This window comes from Amblyomma mixtum, chromosome 4 (genome assembly GCF_055824585.1).
Source record: "Amblyomma mixtum isolate Tamu chromosome 4, ASM5582458v1, whole genome shotgun sequence".
In the NCBI taxonomy this organism is placed as follows: domain Eukaryota; kingdom Metazoa; phylum Arthropoda; class Arachnida; order Ixodida; family Ixodidae; genus Amblyomma; species Amblyomma mixtum.
Window position 1 is genome coordinate 121,572,843 of NC_143015.1, and position 20,316 is coordinate 121,593,158.

Consider the following 20,316-nt stretch of genomic DNA (forward strand, 5'->3'; position numbering starts at 1 on the left):
TGTGTGTCTCATAGCCCGTGTGTCTCATCTGGATGCTAAAGCCTGCAGTTTAATTTCCTTCTCTGCCGATTCAGCTGGACTACGGCCTGTCCCACTATGCGCCCTACTTCACGGTGAATTTCACCGACACGCACGAGCACTCGGTGTACCTCATCGTGGTGGCGCTGGTCAACAAGCCAAACTCCACGGCTCCACAGATCAAGGTTGGCTCCTTTGCACGCGGCATAGCTCCAAAGGGTGAGTGGTCCCCGTCAGGGCCATTGACGCCATTAACTCTTTCCCTACCATGGGGAAAATGACCATTTCCTGAAGGTTTCAGTACATTTTTTTTTTCTGTAAAAACTATTGCATTCAATATTGATTGCAATACCCAAAAACAGAGCTGAATAAAGGCGCTTTCTTTTAATATACTTTTAAACAACAAATTCCATGTTGCAACAAAAAATTTTATTTGCTAAAAATGAGATTTTAGAAAAAAATTCAACAAAACTTGCAAAAACACGCTTGTATTTAAAAATAAAAAATGTTTAAAATTTTTTGAAATATGCGAAATGTTTGTTACTCTATTGGCCACTCTCTGCAAAAAAAAAAAAATCATTTCTATCTTGAATAGTATTGTTGCTACAAAACAATAACTGGAAACTCTATAGTTGTGCATCGGAGCACGGCCGCCTGTGTTTCAGGCTTGTTTCCATCATCACCGATGTGAAAACTGAATCATCCTCAGCACCTTGCAACATTTTCAGGCTTGTTGTTGCACAGGACGTCGATTAAATCACTTGCAGACGAAACGGAGTCCTGAGATTTGCTATGTCTTAGAGCGCGTGCCGCGCATGCGGAGGCAACCAAGCGACTTTGATGGTACCGCATCCTCGGAGTGCGTTCAAAAAATGCTGTTTTGTATTGGTAAAAAAAACTATATCGGAAACAAAACTTCAGTTCTCTGGCTACAAGCCCGATGCGCATCGTGCCTGTAAGCAACGCGGAAGGCTCCGAAGTCGAGCGGCGAAGGCATCATCTGCGGGCAACATGGCGAGCAATGAGCGTAGGTCCGCGTCTTCATTTCTTCGGAGCACGTTAGAAAGTTCCCCCTCACGGGACAAAAGAAAACTACATCGGAAACAAAACTTTGGTTCCTGGCCTACAAGCTACATCGGCAGCGTGGTCATTAGCAATGCAGAAGGTTCCGAAATCGGGGCATGAAATTATCGTTAGCGGGCTAACGATGCTCAGTGGGCGCGATAGGGAAAGAGTTAATCTGCCTTTGGAGGGCAACTGCAGGGTTTCTTTCAAGGGGCACTCATTTTACCGGATCTTCTGTCGTAGGTCCTGCTCAGCCTTCTGACCTTTTGTGGCCAATTTCGCAGCTGGGCAGTGTTTCAGTTGTTTGGAAATGAATTTTAATATTTCCCTTTCCAAGGTCCTCAGACGATTTCCTGGGGCACCATGCATTTGTGATGCCTTGAACTACCTGCTCGTTGCCATTAACACATAGCGTTAAGGGTATTTACTGTTAAGTGTTAAGTAATAAAGAAGTTTCTCCCCTAGATCCACTCATTTTCCAGGACCAGCACTAGATAGTTCACGAGCATAAGGTTCTAGGTGTATACTTCTCTTCGCATCTTAAATGGGACGCTCATATAAACCATATTTCTAAAAAGCTCTCTACTGTTACTGGTGTAATCTCACGCTGTCGCACATCGCTCCCCATAAGTGCTAAACTGCAAATTTACTATGCTCTGTTCCTTTCTCACGTTAACTACTGTACTCTAGTATGGGCAACAACAACTAAAACAAATATGAACAAGCTTCTTGTCTTGCAAAGAAAAATTGTTCGTCTCATCGTAAACTTAGAGCCAACGTCAAATATTCAACCCATAACAACATCACTTAATATGATCTGTGTGGATAATATTTATGAATATCGCTTGTTACAATTAACTTATTTCGGTTCGGCAGGTATGGATAATTTCTTGGTAAAACTTGCATCTCTGTCACGACAGTATATAGTGATCGAAGGACATGTGAAGCAGTTTGTCTTGAGCCTTTAACCAGCAATCCCGAGCTGTACTCGTCGTGGGAGAAAGTATCAATATCGCCAGTGATGAGGGAATTAACTTGGTGGTTAAAGGATTAGGCGGATTTCTTTTTACATTGAGTCTATGGGAAACCAACCAAGTGTTCTCATATTATTCACCTTATCTGACAATTCATGTTAAAGGGATACTGAACCAAACTTTTGGAGCTGCTCTTTTACATGTACACAACAGCTTGACTGCTAAAATTGATAAACGCAACAAGCATTTTAGCGAAAAAGGCGGATAACACGTTTTTTTTTCGCGATTTATTGCCGTATCGTTGCACCTGGTGGCCGCCTGTGGAAGCTGCGACTAAACGTCATAACACCCGCGCGCCCACCGTTCCCGCAGAAGCATGATTGCCATTGTGTCGGCCGCTCGTTGTCTGTCTGACGTCTGCTCACGGCGTACACAGATATGTCAAGATGTTAATTCATGCTGTCTACAAACCATAACCGTATGCACGCTTGCGTACGCTAAATGCAGCTATTTTTTTCCTGTCCTTATGCCATTTCTAACATTCTCACTTTTAAAACAGAAACCCGACGATGTTCAGACTAGTGGCGCTACTGGTGGTTAAGAAGGGAACCATTGTTGTCAACAAACCGACACCCCTCTTAGCCTAAAGGGGGCAGAACCGTCACTCTAAATAAAACAATAAAGCAAATATATCACTCGTACGTTTTCTTATGGGCGACAGGAGACGAAGCGAAAGACCGGTGGCCTATTTATGGCCGTTAAACACGCTGAAGAAGGAGTAACAACGACGAAACCAGTCCGAAGCGAGGCTTCGTGCATCGAAGGGCGCCACCATATCTGTCGCTGCGGGAGGGTGCCATGACGTCGCGCTCTTCGCCTCGCACCGGCCGGGAGGGCTTGGCGCGCGCTCATGAAACATCGAATATAAAACCATCCGTGGAAAAATGTGCGCAGTGACGACTAGATTTCGGTGTAATGACATTCCGAGAATCTATTTTCAGCGTTTTTGTTTAATTTTAAGATTTTGCTTCAGTATCCCTTTAACAGAGTTCGTCTCTGGGGGTTCTATTATAATTGAACGATTGCGTATTAACCACATGCAAACTAGGACAAGCGTGAGTCATGCATCTATGCCAGCGGATGCTGCAGTGTCATGTAATAAGGGGATCATTTACTGTTTCACGTGCTTGTTCTCCCTGGCAGATCCAATAACAGGGGTCAGTGTCCAAGGCAACGTTTGGCTTCGTCGCGGTGACGTCGTCGCGCTCGATGTGACATGCAACGGCAGGTATGTGAAGTTGTGTTTAAGCACTTCTCGCCCACATGTAATGAGCTGCCTTATTTCTCGTGTTCAGTTTTAACTTCTTTGACCTGCTTGTGCATCTGAACAAATAGGAGCTGTGGCTGCAAGCATTACTGATCTTCTTAGAGGAACACTCAGTGGTCAGACGCGAGTATAGAAATATTGGCTTATTCTGGTAGATCTTGCCTCATGGCAGCAATGACGAGAGCAGAACTTGTGACTTAAATAGGAGCACATATTGTAAACTGGCAGAGAAAGTCGGGTTGGAGTGGATGATTGCGGCATGCTGTGCTCTGTTGTTGCAGCTAACACAGTGATGCAAGTGCTGCTCCAATTGTGCCCCACTGCACCACTAACGGTTTGCCACTCTATCTTGCACCAGACCTGCACCAAAAGCATGGCTAAACGAAAAAGAAAAATGGAGCCGGCACTTCCCAAATGTAAAGCCTGTTCCTGGCATTGTATACTGCGCTGCTTAAGCTACTCTTGTGTCTGGCCTTGCTTGAGTGGTGCCCATCAGTGGCTAGAGGGTGTTAGGTTAATTATATTGCGAATAAGGCAGCATCACGTTTGGGTTTCCTACGGCGGAATTTTAGCCATTTGCCAAGTAACTTAAAAACACAGCTGTATTTCAGTCATGTACGCTCCATACTTGAATATGGATGTGTTTGCTGGGACCCACACACACCTGAGCGTGTAGGAAAATTAGAGAAAATTCAGAATAGGGCTGTTAGATTTGTTCTTGGTAATTATAATTGGCAAGTTAGTATGACGGAAAGCAAACGATAACTTAACTGGCAAGAGTTGAAGGACCGTAGAAGGTACATCAGATTGAAATTTTTCCATGAGATTTATTATTCAAAAACTGGCATAAACCGCTAACAATATATCCAGGCACCTCATTATATCTCAAAGCGACCGGACCACTGCTTGAAGGTCAGGGAATTTTCTTGCAAGGGTGACGTCTTGCGTTATTCTTTTTTTTTGTTAGAACTGTTCGGGACTGGAACAGTTTGCCATCGAGCATTGTATGTATCACATCTAATGATGCATTTTTCCATGCACTGCAATAATTGTTTTATACCTATAATGAAGCCTGTACCCCCCCCACCCCCCTGCTGTAATGCCCTGCGGGGCGATGCAGGTAACTAATAAATAAATAATAAATAAAAATAAAGGTCAGTGTCTCATTAGTGTAATATCAAATTACTGGGAGTGCAGAAATGATGTGGTGATGCTCCCTTTCCTGCAGATGATTGTAAGCCGCTGCTCAAAGTTTGTCCAAATATTGGATCAGCCCAAAAGCCAGCTAGCTCAGAATACTACTGCCTTCACACTTCCCCAGAGTAGTAGTGTGCTTAGGAAGCTTTAAGCTCGCAAAGACCATCGAGGAGAAAGCCTCTTATTTTTGAATTAAGGCAGAACTTGTGCAGAAGGAACTTTCGCTTTGTCTTTTGATTACTGAGCCTAGGGTTAACTTCTTATTCCATTTCAGAACTTTGCTTCTTGCTATATGTGTTACTGTATAGCCCACAGCTGGAGCTGTGATTACCTTGTGTGCAAAATGTTGGGAGTCTGTCCTTTTGAGCGAAATGTTAAAAAAATAGCACTGTAGTAATTGCTGCACCGCAGTAGTGCAACAAGTGCAGCACCGTTTCCAACACTATTTTCAGCACGTTGCAGTGTAGCAAGTGCAGCACCAGTTATGGCACTATTTTTTTTTTTCAAGTTTCAAATTTTGATCTATATAAATCATAGACCAACATTGGTTAAACAATATACATCACATTATAAGGCCCCTAGTGAAAAGTGCCTGCGGGCCTCCTAACAATAAGCACATTACAAAGTCGCACAAAATAACATTAGCACGTTGATTAAAATTTTAAACCAGCAATAGCAGGCAAATAACCGCACTGTTGCTGGGCTGCAACAGCTGTTGACCAAATGTTTAGGGGAATCCTCCAAGGTGGAGTGGATTTGTAATAAGGGAGTAATTACTCATTGACGTCCACCCGAGCGCAGCCATACGGCTACAAAGGAAAGCTACACAGCTTTCTCAGAAACTTCGTAGTTAAAGAAAAATTCGTCCTGGTCCGAGGTTCGAACCCGGTACCACCGCTTCACCGGAGCAGTCGCTCTACCAATTGAGCTAACCGGGATGGCAAGCCTAAGGTAGGGCGAGAGCGAATTGATCAGTAACTCGAAGTGGGAACAGTGTTGACGAAATGTTTAGGGGAATCTACCAAGGTGGAGTAGATTTGTAATAAGGGAGTAGTTACTCATTGACGTCCACCCGAGCGCAGCCATACGGCAACAGCTCCTGGTCGTCCTCGTGGGAACACATTTTTCTCGGTGGTTTTGCAGCGCCCCCTACAACTACTGCTGGAAGTACCTGCCGGGCAACACGACGAGCAACTCGACGGCCAACCTGACGTGCGACGAGCCCATCTCGACCAACCAGTGCCAGTTCCCGGTGGTGCACTACTTCCCCCAGGACGGCTCGCACTTCATCGCCATCCTTGTGAGCAACATCGTCCAGACCAGGCCCTTTGTCAAGAACATCGAGGTGCACATCTACGATGGTGAGTTGTGTGGTCTGCAGTGCTGGACGACTGTGCATTTGGCTCAGTCGCAAAACCCTCCTCTCCTTCTTGTCAAGACAGAGAAGGGCAAGCAGGTGAAGGGGCGGTTAGGTATACCGTAAAAACCCGCGTATAATACGAGGTTTTTCCCCATAATTAGCGTCCTAAATTTCCGCCTCGTACTATTTGCGAATCCGAACAAAAATTTTCGAAGTTGCTCAAAGTTTTGGTTTCGTTTTTGTGGCGTGGCTACGGCTTGACTTTGCTATTGGTGCATGGCTACGGCTTGGCTTCGTTACTCTCGACAAACGACGTCACGACGTCGTTTCCTTGTTGATTCGTTGGGTGCGCCGGGGGGTCGCGGTGTGTCGTGTGCCTGTTGACAACGCACGTGCAAGCATGTAAGGCACGCTTCGTGAAGTGGATATTGTTTTGGGGAGCACGATGTCAAGGTCTCGAAAACAGTACTTGGCTGCTTTAAAGCGAAAAGTGATTTTAGCTGTGGAGAACATCGGCAACGGTGTGGCCGGGAGGCAGTTTGGTGTCGTCGAAGGAAGCATTCGTGGATGGCCACGACCGCCACGACAGAAAGAAGCCCTTTTCGCGGGCGGCTGAAGCGGGCTTAAGAAGCGGGGCATCTAGAACGCCCTCGATGGCACGGAAGATGAGTACATTTGGGATGATTTGTCGGACAAAGAAATGTCCGAAGAAAGCGCTACTGAAGAAGAAAGTGATTCAGTGATTCAGTCAGGGCACAAAAAGGAAGAAACAACAAATGTTCAGTTATTTGAAATTCTCAGTTTCTGGTATTGAAATGCCATCAGATTTAAAGACATGAAAAGAGGAATGTTCATATTGGGAACTGGAGACGTGATGGTTGTGAGTTGCATGGATAATGCCGTAACAAGCGTGCTATCACGACTGTAGCCCTACCCCCCTCCCGCCCTGCATTAATTCGTTCAGCTTTGATAGTACTGTAAGTTGCGGTTGATTAAGGCTCAAAGGGTCTGGAAAAAAGGTCCGCATTATCTGTAGGTTCAATTACCGAATGACCCCGTTCTTCTGTGGTAAGCCAGGCAGCGTTTTTCCGTTTTCGAGGCGAAAACTGCTCTGCAGTCTTTTGCAGTTCTGTCGGATGCTTTACTGTGTGCTTAGTACTGGGATTGCCAAACCACTGTGAGCCTCTGAAAGCACCTGCGATGTCGCCGTGTGTCAGAAAGCAGAATTGCCGTTCCCGAGCATGGCACTGTCTTACATCACTGATGCTTGAGGTTGGGCTAGTTCGTTCACTCTTGCTCTTTAGGAACACGTACCGTATTTTCCGGTGTATAAGACGCACACGCCATATATGCAGGCTGTCATTGAAAAAGTTGGTATATAAGACGCACCTGTGTATAAGACGCACTCCAATTTACCCAGTTAGGCTAGTGAGGCTTAATAAACACGCTTGCGCGACCATCGCGAAATTCACCGTACCTGTGAGAAATTCTTAAGCAACGCTAACTGATCGAAAAAGGCAACTCACGCCATACCCGCCCACATTTTAGAAAAAAGAAAAAAAGAACGAAAGAGCTCTACCATATGTCCATAACAACATTTTATTTCTACTTAAAACCTTCGAAGTCTTCATCTTCGAATGTGCTATCAAAAATTTCGCCCATTTCTGGAGGCAACGCGGCTAACACATTCTCTTCTCACTACGTACACGGAGCAAAGAAAGTTGCAAAGGGTGGCTAAAAAAGAACGCCAGCTTGTCTTGGCTTGTCCTGACAATGGCAAGAAGCGTGATTGTCGCCATCTTTTGGAATTTCACATTACTTTTGCTTGGGACCTCCGAAACGGTCGGGTGTTTGTGATCCCGGAAGTCGTCATCCCTGCCGTTTCATGATAAAGTTCACTTAAAAAAAGTGACGCATGGTGGTCCCCGTATTGAAGTATTAACTGTGTTACAATCACGTCATTGGTAGTGATATTTTTTTCGGTGAAAAAAAACTGGAACATGACCCTGAGTAATTTCTGAACTCACAAAAAAAACAAAACGGAAAATTAGCGTATAAGACTCACCCTTGTATAGGATGCATCAGCAAGATTTTTGAAAAAAAGCCGCGTCTTATACACCGGAAAATACGGTAGTGGGCAACAGACAGGAGGCTTTTCTGCCCCTCTGTTTCTTGTTGTCTCTGGCACAGGTTACGTGCTTTTCGTGGTCACATGGTTGGCCACATGGGAGAACTGCAGTCTCCCATTTGAACAGTATGTGCTATTTCTGTGGTGCTTTCAGTGGCAGTGTTTGTTCTGGAGCGTGTGCTCTGCGTACCACATTTGATGTTCAAAATTTTGAAATCTGTTTGGGGAGGCTGTCAGCACTGGACAGGAACCTGTTATGTCCATCAATGCGAGTGAGAGGGATGGGAAGGGGCACCTTGTATCTATGCATCGCACCTTGTTTCTGTGAACCAGCTTGGCAGTGGGTCATTGTGGTTTGTAATAGTTTGTATGTTTTCTGATGGTGAGCAAAACTTGTGGTAGTTGCTGCTGTTGCTCGGGTTGGAGCCGCCCTTCTGTGGAGAACCTTGTGGAGAAGTGGAACCTTGGTGATTTAAATTTGATGTAGCTGTATTATCTGAAATTTTTATCAACCAAGCATGGGAAATGCATTCATGCAGATCTGTTTACGGCTGGCCGGAGAATATGTCTATTTAGGGCAGGTAGTGACAGCTGATCTGGATCATGAGAGGGAAATAACTAGAAGAATTAGAATGGGGTGAAGTGCATATGGCAGGTTATCTCAGATCATTAATGGCAGTTTGCAAATATCCCTCAATAGAAAAGTATACAACAGGTGTATCTTACCAGTACTCACCTATGGGGCAGTAACGTGGAGGCTAACAAAAAGGGTTCAGCTTAAGTTAAGGACAACACAGTGAGCTATGGAAAGAAAAATGATAGGTGTAACATTAAGAGATCGGAAGCGGGCGGAGTGGGTGAGAGAACAAATGCGGGTTAATGATATCCTAGTTGAAATCAAGAGGATGAAGTGGGCTTGGGCAGGGCATGTAATGCGAAGGCAAGATAACCGCTGGTCCTTAAGGGTAACGGAGTGGATTCGAAGAGAAGGCCAACGTAGCAGGGGGCGGCAGAAAATTAGGTGGGCGGATGAGATTAAGAAATTTGCGGGAATATGGTGGCCACGGCTGGCGCAGGACAGGGTTAATTGGAGAGACATGGGAGAGGCCTTTGCCCTGCAGTGGGTGTAGTCAGGCTGATGATGATGGATTTATTCATGGCCATGTGCCACTGCTTACAGTCTGTAGTGCATGGCTGCCAGTTGAAACATTGACAATGTACGAGCCATTCGCTGTCACTCACTGGACGCGGTGCTTACTGTGTGACTGGCGGTGATGGTATTGCTGATGTGCAGGCCATGTGTTTTTATTCAATGTTACACATGTGAAGCATCAGGCCTGCATGTGTGCTTGTGATGTTGGCGCAGAACTGCTTTGTTTTGCTGACTTTCCTGTGAAAAAATGCATTTAAGGGGGGACATGGATCTTACAGCATTTTTCTTATTTACAGACCAAATGCAATGAAACTGCACAGACTTATTCAGTTTTTTCTGCTGATTTCAAATATGCAATTTGTTTATTTCTAGGCCAATTAGTTCCTGAGATATTAATATATATCATGCCACTGTCTGCTCAAACAATAGAAAAAAGATAGGCCACCAGAAATTTAATTTCAATATGTGGGTAGATACTACAATGTGTGAGGAATGCAACGCTGGAAGCAGTTTTCAGTTTTTTGTCCGTGTGGACAAATGGGCTTAATAGTTAGTTTCATGTGTGTCATGTGTTTTCTGGCACTGTATGTCTGGTTAACTCACTTGAAAACTAACTATTAAGCCCATTTGTCCACACAGACAAAAAAACTGAAAACTGCTTCCAGCGTTGCATTTCTCGCACATTGTAGTACCTACCCACATATTAAAATTAAATTTCCGGTGGCCCATTTTTTTCTACTGTTTGAGCAGACAATGGCATGATATATATTAATATCTCAGGAACTAATTGGCCTAGAAATAAACAAATTGCATGTTTGAAATCAGCAGATGAAACGGAATAAGTCTGTGCAGTGTCATTGCATTTGGTCTGTAAATAAAAAAAAATGCTCTAAGACCCATGTCCTCCCTTAATGTGCTGAATTTGAGGCTGACCTGCTGTGGCAAGATGCTGTGTCACCCTGTTTGCAGCTTACAATTGTGCGGGAATCTGTGCTAATTGTGCAGAGTTACAGCTGCCTGACTGTGCCCGAGTGTGTAAGCTTGTATGCGAGCGAGTTGTCAAAGGTTAGAGACGCATGGATTTGTGTGTCGGCTACTGCGCACTGCTCATGGACGCTGCATTCGGTTTTGCCTGTCTTGAAGTCTGCCAGCATGGCTGCTCGGTTCTTTGTTCTCTTCCACTGCATCTCTTGTAGAGCTTCTTTTAGAATCTACTGATTTCCCTCTGCTTGGTTAACGTCACAATGTTTTCCGCATTTGTGTCAGCATACTGCTCTGTTGGCCTGAATGATAGCAGAACCATACTAACTGAAAGCTCCGTGGAGATTTGGCATGCTAGTTTGGTGGCGGTCAGTGGTATTCCTTCGGTTTTGCTTTGCCTGGCTTGGGGGCAGCTAGTGTTCGGTTCGTTCTCTCTCCGACCTTCATTCCTTTTGGGTACCTCAGTTTGCAGACTTACAGTAAGCTTCGGGAGTTCTTGACTTTCAGCTGTGCATGGCCTTGACATTCATTTCAGTTCTAAGCATTGGTGAGGTAATCTTGAATTTTCACATAGCCTGACTAGCTGCTTAGTGGCCCATGAGGGTACAGTTTTGTTTGCACTGCGTCCTGAGTGTGTTGGGTAAGTCCTTTCAATATTTTGGTCCCCATGGCTTGGTGGGCCATGTTGGTAAGTTGTGGTCTGTTTCTAATCGAAGGTGCACTTTGTGCCAACTTGGAAGCCACTTTCCAGATGGACTGGAAGGTAGATGTACAATGGTAGCGTAGGCTGCATAGAAGCCCATACGTTCAAAACATGGCGGCTTATAATGCGCAGCCAGCGCCATCTTCGAAATGCGTGGACAGCTAAAAAGTGACGTCATAATTAAAACGTAAACGCGACGTCAAAGTCACGTGTTTTAGTGACGTCATATTCGTGACAGCGTCACATGCTGCGTGGCGGGAAAAATAAACTGCTGAACGCCGCGATGCTTCAGCGCGACACCCGACACGAGAACGAAGAAAGAAGACTCGACGAGTGCCGACCACCAACGCTATTTTTAGGTAGCCAGTTCTCGTTGTGCCTTTTTCCTTCGTCTTCGCCTCAGGTGTCGCGCTGAATGTCAGGGTTGTAATGAAATGTGACGCCGCCAGACAGGGTATCGCTCGCACATTGTACAACCGCACACCTCTTTTTTGCGTACGGAAGCCCCATGTCCACAGACGATGCCCTTTTGGGGCAAAAGCGACAGAACCGCACCCAACCGAACGAAACTACACAGAAGCGCTGGCAAAAGGGAAAAGCGGAAACTGTACACGAACGATGCACACCAAGAACTCGAGCAACAAGCAACGAGGAAAAAGTAGGGCTAGCAGAATTGAGTTTCAAACAAAAGCAAGCAGAATGGTCAAAAGATATGACCAGGGTATGACATCAGAGCACCGTCAACCTTGGCATCGTCCCGCTGCCATTGCCACTGCTCTGAGCGAACGCTGTCATAAAAATTTTTACAAAGCAAGCGCTATACTTTCTAACAAAATGCACACAACTAAAACATTTTAAAAAGGAATCACTGCAATTGTTTTTGAATGCTTTTGAAACACAAAATATGTCCTAATTATTTTCCTCTTCTAGTCGTGTCTGTCCACTCATTTCATTTTGGCGCTTTAGTTCCACTAATTTGATGTCGCTAGCACTTGGTTCTGGACCGCATTCGAGCTCCGGCTTCGCGACCTATTTCAGTTGACTTTGTGGACTGTCTGTCCTGGCTTCATCCTCTAGCCGCTGGTTTGCTTTCGTGTCTGTCACGACCAGTTGCTGTTGCAGCTTATTGTTGCCAATTATCACGCATGCAAGCACGTGCAGGTTTTTCCTCTTTTCGCTGACTTATAGCATTTCGATGTGTTCGGTCGTGTTCAGAGCAGTGTGCTCAGTCGAATCCTCCTCCACGACGTCCTCTCTCCTTCTCTCACAGTGCCGCGCAGTGGCCTGCTGTCCACCATTATCCTGCCGATCACATGCTCGCTGCTGGCGTTTGTGATCCTGGTGACGGGCATAGCGTACCACATCCACACGCGAAACAGGCTCCAGGTCGAGGTGGCGGACTTTGACTTTCAACGGCCCGACCTGGAGCTCACTGAGAAGACCTTCTGGGAGCACCTGCTGGGCGCCTGGAGGGACACTTTCCCATCGTGCGCGAAGCCTTCTCCACTGGCACCCAACGACACAGATGGCGCCAGCAGCAGCAGCAGCTCGGCGGGCGAGGAAGACAATCTGACAAAGGGAAGCGGCATCCGCGGATTTGGCAACGGCGCCGAGAAGTCGTCTTCCGACACGAGGTTGCCACGCGGTTCCGGCGACGGGTCAGATGCGCTGCCGTCAATGCCACCTGGTGAAATGACTGCGGACAGTGCTGGTGCTCAGATGGGCACAGGAGAGAGATAATAGGGAAGCGGTGTTTAGACGCAGGGAGTGACTGAGGCAGTCACGTTCTAGGCTGCTGGTGTTTCCTGGAAAGTGGATTTCCTGTTGAAAGTGCAGTGGTGCCTACATTCGTGCACATCAGTGGAAGAGTTTGGTTGTTTCTTAGGTACTGTTCTTGGAAGAGAAGGACTACCCTGTCCTGTGGTGCATTGTGTGTGGCAGTGTTTTCTAGAGGTATCTGGTGTGTGTGCCTGAAAGAATCAAACATCTAAGGGTGTGTGTTAGTCACCAAGAGGAAGAGTGCTTTTCTCACTTCATCTCTTGCTCGGTGCTAGGCTGCTAAGGTTTAGAAAACATCCATGGTGGGTGTGGAGTGGTAGTACTTGTAAGTTTGAAGATGAAGTGCTTCTATAATGTTCAGCTGGAGTGAACTGCCTGGTAGTGCTTGCTAGGTAGTCAGGATTCTTCTCAGTGACACATCTATTTCCGGTGTGGCTTTGGAAACAAGGGTGTTACACCAAAGTGACAGGTTTACACCGAGTGATCTCTGTGATGATGATGGGGAATGTTGCCAGAAAATGCAAGGTGTTGTGTGATAGGCGACTGCATCTATTTAAGGAGTATGGAGGCCTTTTGGGTGTGACCAATTGCGCACTCTTTGGGCTGCTTGGTGAAGTATCTAACGTTTGCTGCGGGGCTTTCATTGCCTTGACCAGTTGCTCTCTCTCTCGAGGATTCGTGGAGCCTTTAGGGTCCGTCAAGACTTTTCTAGGGTCTGTGGCACCATTGGTATCCAACAGTGTCCTTATTCATCGCATGAAAGTTAAGCACACGACCAGACAATGACAGTGCAGAAAGACAGGTGACACACAAGCACCAACTTGCAACACTTTATCAATTTATTATGAACTGCAGAGCGGAAGGTATTCTTCGTGGGGGTGGCTGTGCACAAGAAGGCACTACAGCACACGTGGCAGTCTGCATCTGTCACGCCTGAAATGACTCGTATATATTTGAAAAAGACTCTCGACTGGTATTTGTGTCTCGTCAAGAAGGCAGTGGCTTACAGCCAAAGATTCTGGGTAGTTTGCATGGCTGCAGAGACTGAGCTCTCGACTGTCCGGCAGTTGGCTGCACACGGCCTGCTTTGTCATTTAGGTGGGATGAGGGGATCGAAGGCAACTTTTCTAATTTTAGACTTGGAGGGATGAAATTTGGTAGACTGGCTCAAAACAGCATCAAACAATCAGATACAAAGTTTCACAATGACAGCTTTAGTAGTTTCCTTTTTATCATTGTTTATATGTTGCCCCATGTTGCTTGCTTGTGGAAAGCCTAGCATGAGAAAAAAACAAGCTACAGGTCTGTAAATGCTTTTAATATTTACTAATAAGTATGGTGTAAGTCAAGACTCTCTTAATTTTTTTTTTTAGTTTCTCTGCTCTTTTTTTTTAAAGCACACAATATGCACCTCCTTTTATGTTTGGAATGTATCCTGCTCTAATTACGATGTAATAAAAACATGCGAGCCTAAATGGTAAATCTGAGACTGTCTTGACACAGACCACATTTCAGTGATCACAACAAAACAAACTGGGTAAAAATTTATGCACCCAATGCTGCGCTATGCTTTCCACGAACAAGGTATTAAGCTCAAAACAAACTTTCGAGAAAACAAGCCTGAAAGTTCTAAGCTAGCACACACTGTCTGTGTGTCGATGCCGACAAATATATTTATTTGGAGCGCTTAAAGTTTTTTTTTGGGTGAAATATTTCAGTACAACATAGAAACAGTGTTGGAGATGCCAAAAAGTGTACTTTTCAAAAATCAACTTTTTTTCATGATTTTTGCGATCTGATCCCCACAGCCCCCCTTAAATAACCCCCTAGTGGACATATTTCTTTCGAAAATTGTACCAAAATGGTCCTTTACATATCCATGCTGCCATCTGTCGGCAAACCGAAAAAAAAAATGCTTCAGATTAGTCATCCACTCCTTAACCGTACATGGAGTGCCAGGAAATACACCAGCTGGACTCGTAAGCCAGAAATGACAGTCTGCTTAGAGCCGCTGCTGTGGCTCAGTGGTTATGGTGCTCGGCTGCTGACCCGAAAGATGAGGGTTCGATCCCGGCTGTGGTGGCCAAATTTCGATGGAGGCGAGGCGCTAGAGGCTCGTGTGCTGTGCAATGTCAGCGCACGTTAAAGAATCCCAGGTGATCAAAATTAACCGGAGCCCTCCACTACGGCGTCCCTCATAGCCTCAGCTGCTTTAGGACGTTAAACCCCCATGAAAACAGTCTGCTTATGACAAGCTCTGTGCGTCTGTCTTTTGGAAGTTAAGGTAATCAAGGTCATTACACAGGGTGGCTTTTTGAATTATCATGCTTTTAAGAAATAGGACATCATTGATATGTGAATTAGTTTGAATGTATTGTTTGTGGCTAGTGTAATGGTTTCCATGCACCATCTTTTGTGGCAGGTGTGATTTCTGTGCACTGATACAGTGAAGCCTCATTAATTAGATCCCTGTCAATTCGGAGATTCGAATAATCTGTAATGCTGACATGGTCCGTGCCAATGTGCGTGGAAGTCTGTGTTGTTCAACGCTCGTTAATTCTGACGTGCTCCTGACTGGAGGACATTGTTGCTGTACGAACAGCGTAGCTAGCGACTGTGCTAATGTCCTATGCCATGTCAAACATCATGTCGGAGAGGTGCATTAGCAGGTGCACATTTGGAGAGCCATGGTGCCAAAAAATTGTGTGGCTGCATAATTCCAGTTGCCCGTTTTGAGTTTTGTTGCAAATCACGGCATTGATGGCCCGGCCGCGCATCGGCCTGCCAGTTCAGTACAGCTTTGCGCAGTTTCGGATGCTGATTCGTGCGTCACTGGCCTTTTCATTTTCTCACCAGAAAGCGTCTCGCCATTCCGGCACCGACGTGTTTCCCCTCGGCTCGGTCTACGCGATTTTTCCATTCTTTTATTGTGGCGAAACTATGCACGCATTACGTACAGTTCGCTTTGTGCAGTGGCACCTCTTCGCATGCGGCGACGTCTCTTGTGAGGAGGCTCCATTGCTGTGGAATTGCACCGTGAAGGAGACCACGGAGGCCTTTGCCATTCCGGAGCAGTGGTGCGTTAACAGTAGGGGTGTGTGAATAACTCAAAATTTCAAATACCGAATCGACATCCTTGTATTACCGTATATTGCCGATTATAAGTTGACTCCGATTATAAGTCAACCCCCCCAACTCGCGACCCCCTTTGGGCAAAAAAAATTAGACTCCGAATTTAGGTCGACGCTGCCGCACCCTGCGGTCCTAGCTCATCCAAAGTTTTTCAGAAGGCCGAGTCATAAAGAAACATTTATTCGTTCACGAGACATCTCTGACTCGTCGTCGCTTGTGAGGACACAGTTGCGATCAGCATCTTATGAGCCACTGCTGCCGCTGGTTTGTCGATAACAAGTTGCTATCGTATTAAAACAAGCCTTTGGCGCATATCTCAGTTAACTTCAAGTTTTTTTTAAGCAGATCCACTTTCACGCCGTTTCTGACAACTATTATGGAATTACGAGTGCACGGGGCGTGATATTATTCGTGAATCGGTCAAAATTACTTTTGACCCTGTATATAGGCCGACGTTAAGACTCCACTATACGTCAACTCCAATTATAAGTCTCCCCCCCAACTTTGGAAGGACAATTTAAAAAAAAATGTTGACTTATGCGCGGCAATATACGGTGGGTTATTCGAGTGAATCCAATAGTGTATGTTCAAAATTATTTTGAAACGAATCAAATATGCCCTCAATTTTTCGGATACTTTTCGAATAATTGGTGTGCAGTTTGAATAAGGCCTGCCGTATTTTTCTTTCATGGCTATTCCAAAAACGGTGACCGTGCACGTTGCGTTGCCAATGCTGCCGCAGTTGATATACACTGGATGGGTTCAGCGCCACGATGCGCTCCATTCGTGTGGCGGTGTTCGTAATCCTCATGCATGGCCTCAGAGATTGGAGGCACAAGGCAGGTTCAGTGAACCCGCCCTTTGTGTATGACCTCGGAGGCCATTGCCTCGTATGTAAGTTCTCACCTGCCTCATGCACTGAGATGTGGCGCTACGTTATTATCTTCCGTTATCAGCAGCAAAAGGTACTTTTCCTATGAGCATAACATGACTACGATAAAGTTCATACATTGACTTCATGTTGCGAACCCATCAGTGTGGCGTCGAAACTTTTGACAGGTACAGCTACAACTGTAAATGCAGCGCTTCATCACTGTTCCTCATGATTGCTCATTGAAAATTTGCATTCAGTTCGGTTCCCCCACTACTCGATTCATATTCGATTTGGGTGTCACCTAAACTATTCGTATTCGATTCGGTAGCAAAGGCACGCTGTTCGTATTCAATTCTGTTTGGAAAAAGTACTATTCGTACACAACTAGCTAACAGTCCTGAGAGTGTGCGTGCACTCATTGTGCACCTGACGCTATTAAAAAAAAATTGTTGCCGCGCAGTTTTTGTCTTAAAAGCAGACGATGACCACCGCTCGTGTTTTGGCGAAATAAATTTACTAAGATGTGAATGATTTCGGGCCATTTTGGAGGGTGATGTGTTAAATCGGGCCTTCGAATAATTTGCCATTTTCCTGGTTCCTTGAGATCTGAATTAACAAGGTTTTACTGTACGTTGTCACATGAAATTACTATTGCATATAGATGGCTGTGGTTGCTATTTTGATTTGTTTATGTTAGTCGAACCTGCGAAAAAGGAGCTGTAAAATTGTTGTGACTACAATGGTTACAGGCTGCTGAGTAAAATGGCAGGTTTTTGTCTGGGGATACTTTTGTGCTTTGGATTTGTGAACACTCCAGGAGCCATTTCGTAATGATCGGTAGGCTTTCCATTTAGCCTACCTTTACATTAATTAGTTGTAATAAGGGAGTAATTACTCATTGGCATCCACCCGAGCGCAGCCATACGGCTACAAAGGAAAGCTGTACAGCTTTTTCAGAAACTTTGTAGTTAAAGAAAAATTCGTCCTGGTCCGGGGTTCGAACCCAGGACCACCGCACACTGGAGCAGTCGCTCTACCAATTGAGCTAACCAGGACGGCAAGCTTATGGTAGGAGGAGAGCGAATTGATCAATAACTCGAAGTGGGAACTGTGTTGGTCAAATGTTTAGGGGAATCCCCCTAAACAATGAGTAATGAGTAATTGCTCCAATTACGTCAATGAGTAATCACTCCCTTATTACAAATCTACTCCACCTTGGGGGATTCCCCTAAACATTTGATTAATTAGTTGATTCGGATGACCTAGTGTTGATTGCTGTGATGTGTGCTGTGTATTGCCCAATGTTAGTCAAGCATGTGACAGCCTGCTTTCAGAAATTTGTTGAAAGGATGGCTTGAGACGTGTGTGTGAGAGCTCTATGGCAGCTTGCCCTGTGGGTGTCCTGTTTATAGAATGCATGTTGTTAAAGATGTTTAGTATGAATCATAACAGTGCCACTCTTAATGAACAATAGTATCACTTAGGGTCACTGTAGATGGGTCAAGTCAAGTGGAGTGATGGGTCGTGTGTGCCATTAACTTAAAGGGGTATAAGTGTAAACTTTTTGAGTTCTTTACATTTTGCTGATAGCAGTGTGCAGGGCTTCGAGAAGACAGAACGGGACAAGGCCACCCATGTGTGCTTTTTAGTAATTTTGCAAATGAGCCCTGTCTTTTTGCCTAGAATTTCTGTTTTGATTTCCATGTGCTGCAACATCAGAGGCGCACTTGTAAAATGGTGCTTTCGATGTTCTGTCATCTGCGGAAACTATACGTAACGGGAATATTTTTGAGTGGAGTTCATGTGAGAACTTCTGTTAACTTGGACTTTTTCAGCGTTATCCACCTTCGGCCATCTTAGAACTGGAGGGGTATAATACTAGTTGTCTCACAGGGCGTTAAGGGCCTGTCGCATTGAAAGTGCTTGGCTCATTAGTCGCGATAGCTACTTCCTATAGAGTTCCTTGAGGCAGGATTGCTCGGAGGAGGTAGCTTAAAACGGATTTTGTCTGCACATCAACCTTCCTTCAAAAGGCCCACAAAGACATGTGCAGATAAGTGAGGGGCCAGCTTTAGAATGGTGCTTAGTGGAAGACCACATTAAATTCATAGCTTCTCTGCTTGTTAATGTTTTTTCTTCGAATGGCTGTAAGTGAGCGACTGTAATTAGATGCTACACGAAGGCGAGCCTTTGTCACTACACACTTTGGATGCCTTGTAAGAATGTACTTCTTGTGAAAAAAAATCCTGCAACCTGGAGGCATTACACGCCTCAGCAGCTCATTCTTGCTTAGCTAGTATGCATGCTTTTTGAGATTTCCGTGCTACGAAGTCTTCTCGCTGCGTCGTGCACGACGTGTCTTGAGGTGGACTGAGATAGAAATTTACTATCACAAATGGATTTAGCTTTTGTGGAACCTGTGTTCTTGCTTTCTGCTTGTTGCCGTCTCGAAAACAGCGTTGTGGATACGGTGTGATCTTTGGTGTCTTTCGGACATGCTGCCCTGGCTTGTGTTTTTCCTGGTCATACAGTCAAACCCACTTATAACAATACTGGTTATAACAATATAATGGATATAACAATGGTCAGTTGTGGCACCGTCGGCTCTTGCATGTGTTCTATGGTATTTTCGGCACAAACCTGTTATAACAATTATTGGTTATAACAGTGGTATTTCCATAGCACTTCAGTATTGTTATAAGTGGATTTGACTGTATTTGATTCGATCCTTAGCTTTGAGCAGGATTTTTGGAACTAGCTCGGGTTTAGCAATGAGTGGTATATGATACATACACACCTGCTGCCGAACGATTATGAAGCGCAATATTAGCGCTAAAGATTTGTTTCATTTTTTTTTTTTTGCAAAAGTTTCATAAACTTCTGGTGGCCGCTGTACCTCATGGAGATGTTGACAAGCGGTGGGATGTGATTTTTATAGCGATTGTTAAGTTACCATGATCTGAAGTGCTGATAATTGTATTTCCAAGAAGATCTTTAGGCTTTCCTTTTGGACACCTTTGGTTCCTATTTGTGCTTTTATATTGGGTATAACAATGTGTGTATTGCAAGTAATGTTTGAAATGTGTGATATTCTTCCTTTCATGTATTTACCCAAGTACTCGATGATTGCCACGAAATACCTTGCTTTTTATATGTATATACATGCATTATACAGGTTATGATTACTTTAGGCAGTGACTATCTCTTAGGTGTTATCCTCGTCTAGGTCATGAACTTTGTGAACTTGGCAGCCCATCTTAGTGAAGATTGTTTGTTGGATCTTTTGAGAGGAATGTTTTTGTTCAGTGGTTTTCCTTGAGTGCATCCATAAAGTGATGTATGGACGCTGGTCTCCTGTCTCGGAGTTGATTTTCTTGCTCTTCGTACTCGCAGAGGCCCTCTACTTCTTAGGTACATGGCATTGTGAGCTTGTTCTGGACGATTTGTACCTGCTCTACGTACGCAAGTTTGATGGCATTAAGTGACGTGGCAGCAGTCAGCTTAATTCTGAAAGGGTTTGTGAGAGCAGTAATGCAAGCAAACAGTAGACTCATGTTAATTGAAAGATGCCTGATTCAAACAACGTTTTTATTCAGACTGGTGCTTTCGTCCTGTCAGCGTTAAG

At 44.9% G+C, this 20,316-nt stretch overlaps 1 protein-coding gene across 3 annotated transcripts in view; it reads left to right on the forward strand.

Moving 5' to 3' along the window:
• The window catches only part of LOC149348114 (transmembrane protein 130-like), a 47,740-nt gene that overhangs the window by 13,448 nt on the left and 13,976 nt on the right, over window positions 1–20,316 (forward strand). For 2 of the 3 annotated variants that reach the window (XM_089587930.1, XM_089587929.1), the window contains exons 4-6: window positions 75–237; window positions 3,261–3,345; window positions 5,725–5,942. In XM_089587930.1, the coding sequence (XP_089444056.1) occupies window positions 75–237; window positions 3,261–3,345; window positions 5,725–5,942 (466 nt within the window). Of the gene's footprint in view, window positions 1–74; window positions 238–3,260; window positions 3,346–5,724; window positions 5,943–12,176; window positions 20,043–20,316 lie in introns of those variants that run through there. The other variant, XM_089587928.1, reaches the window with a different exon arrangement.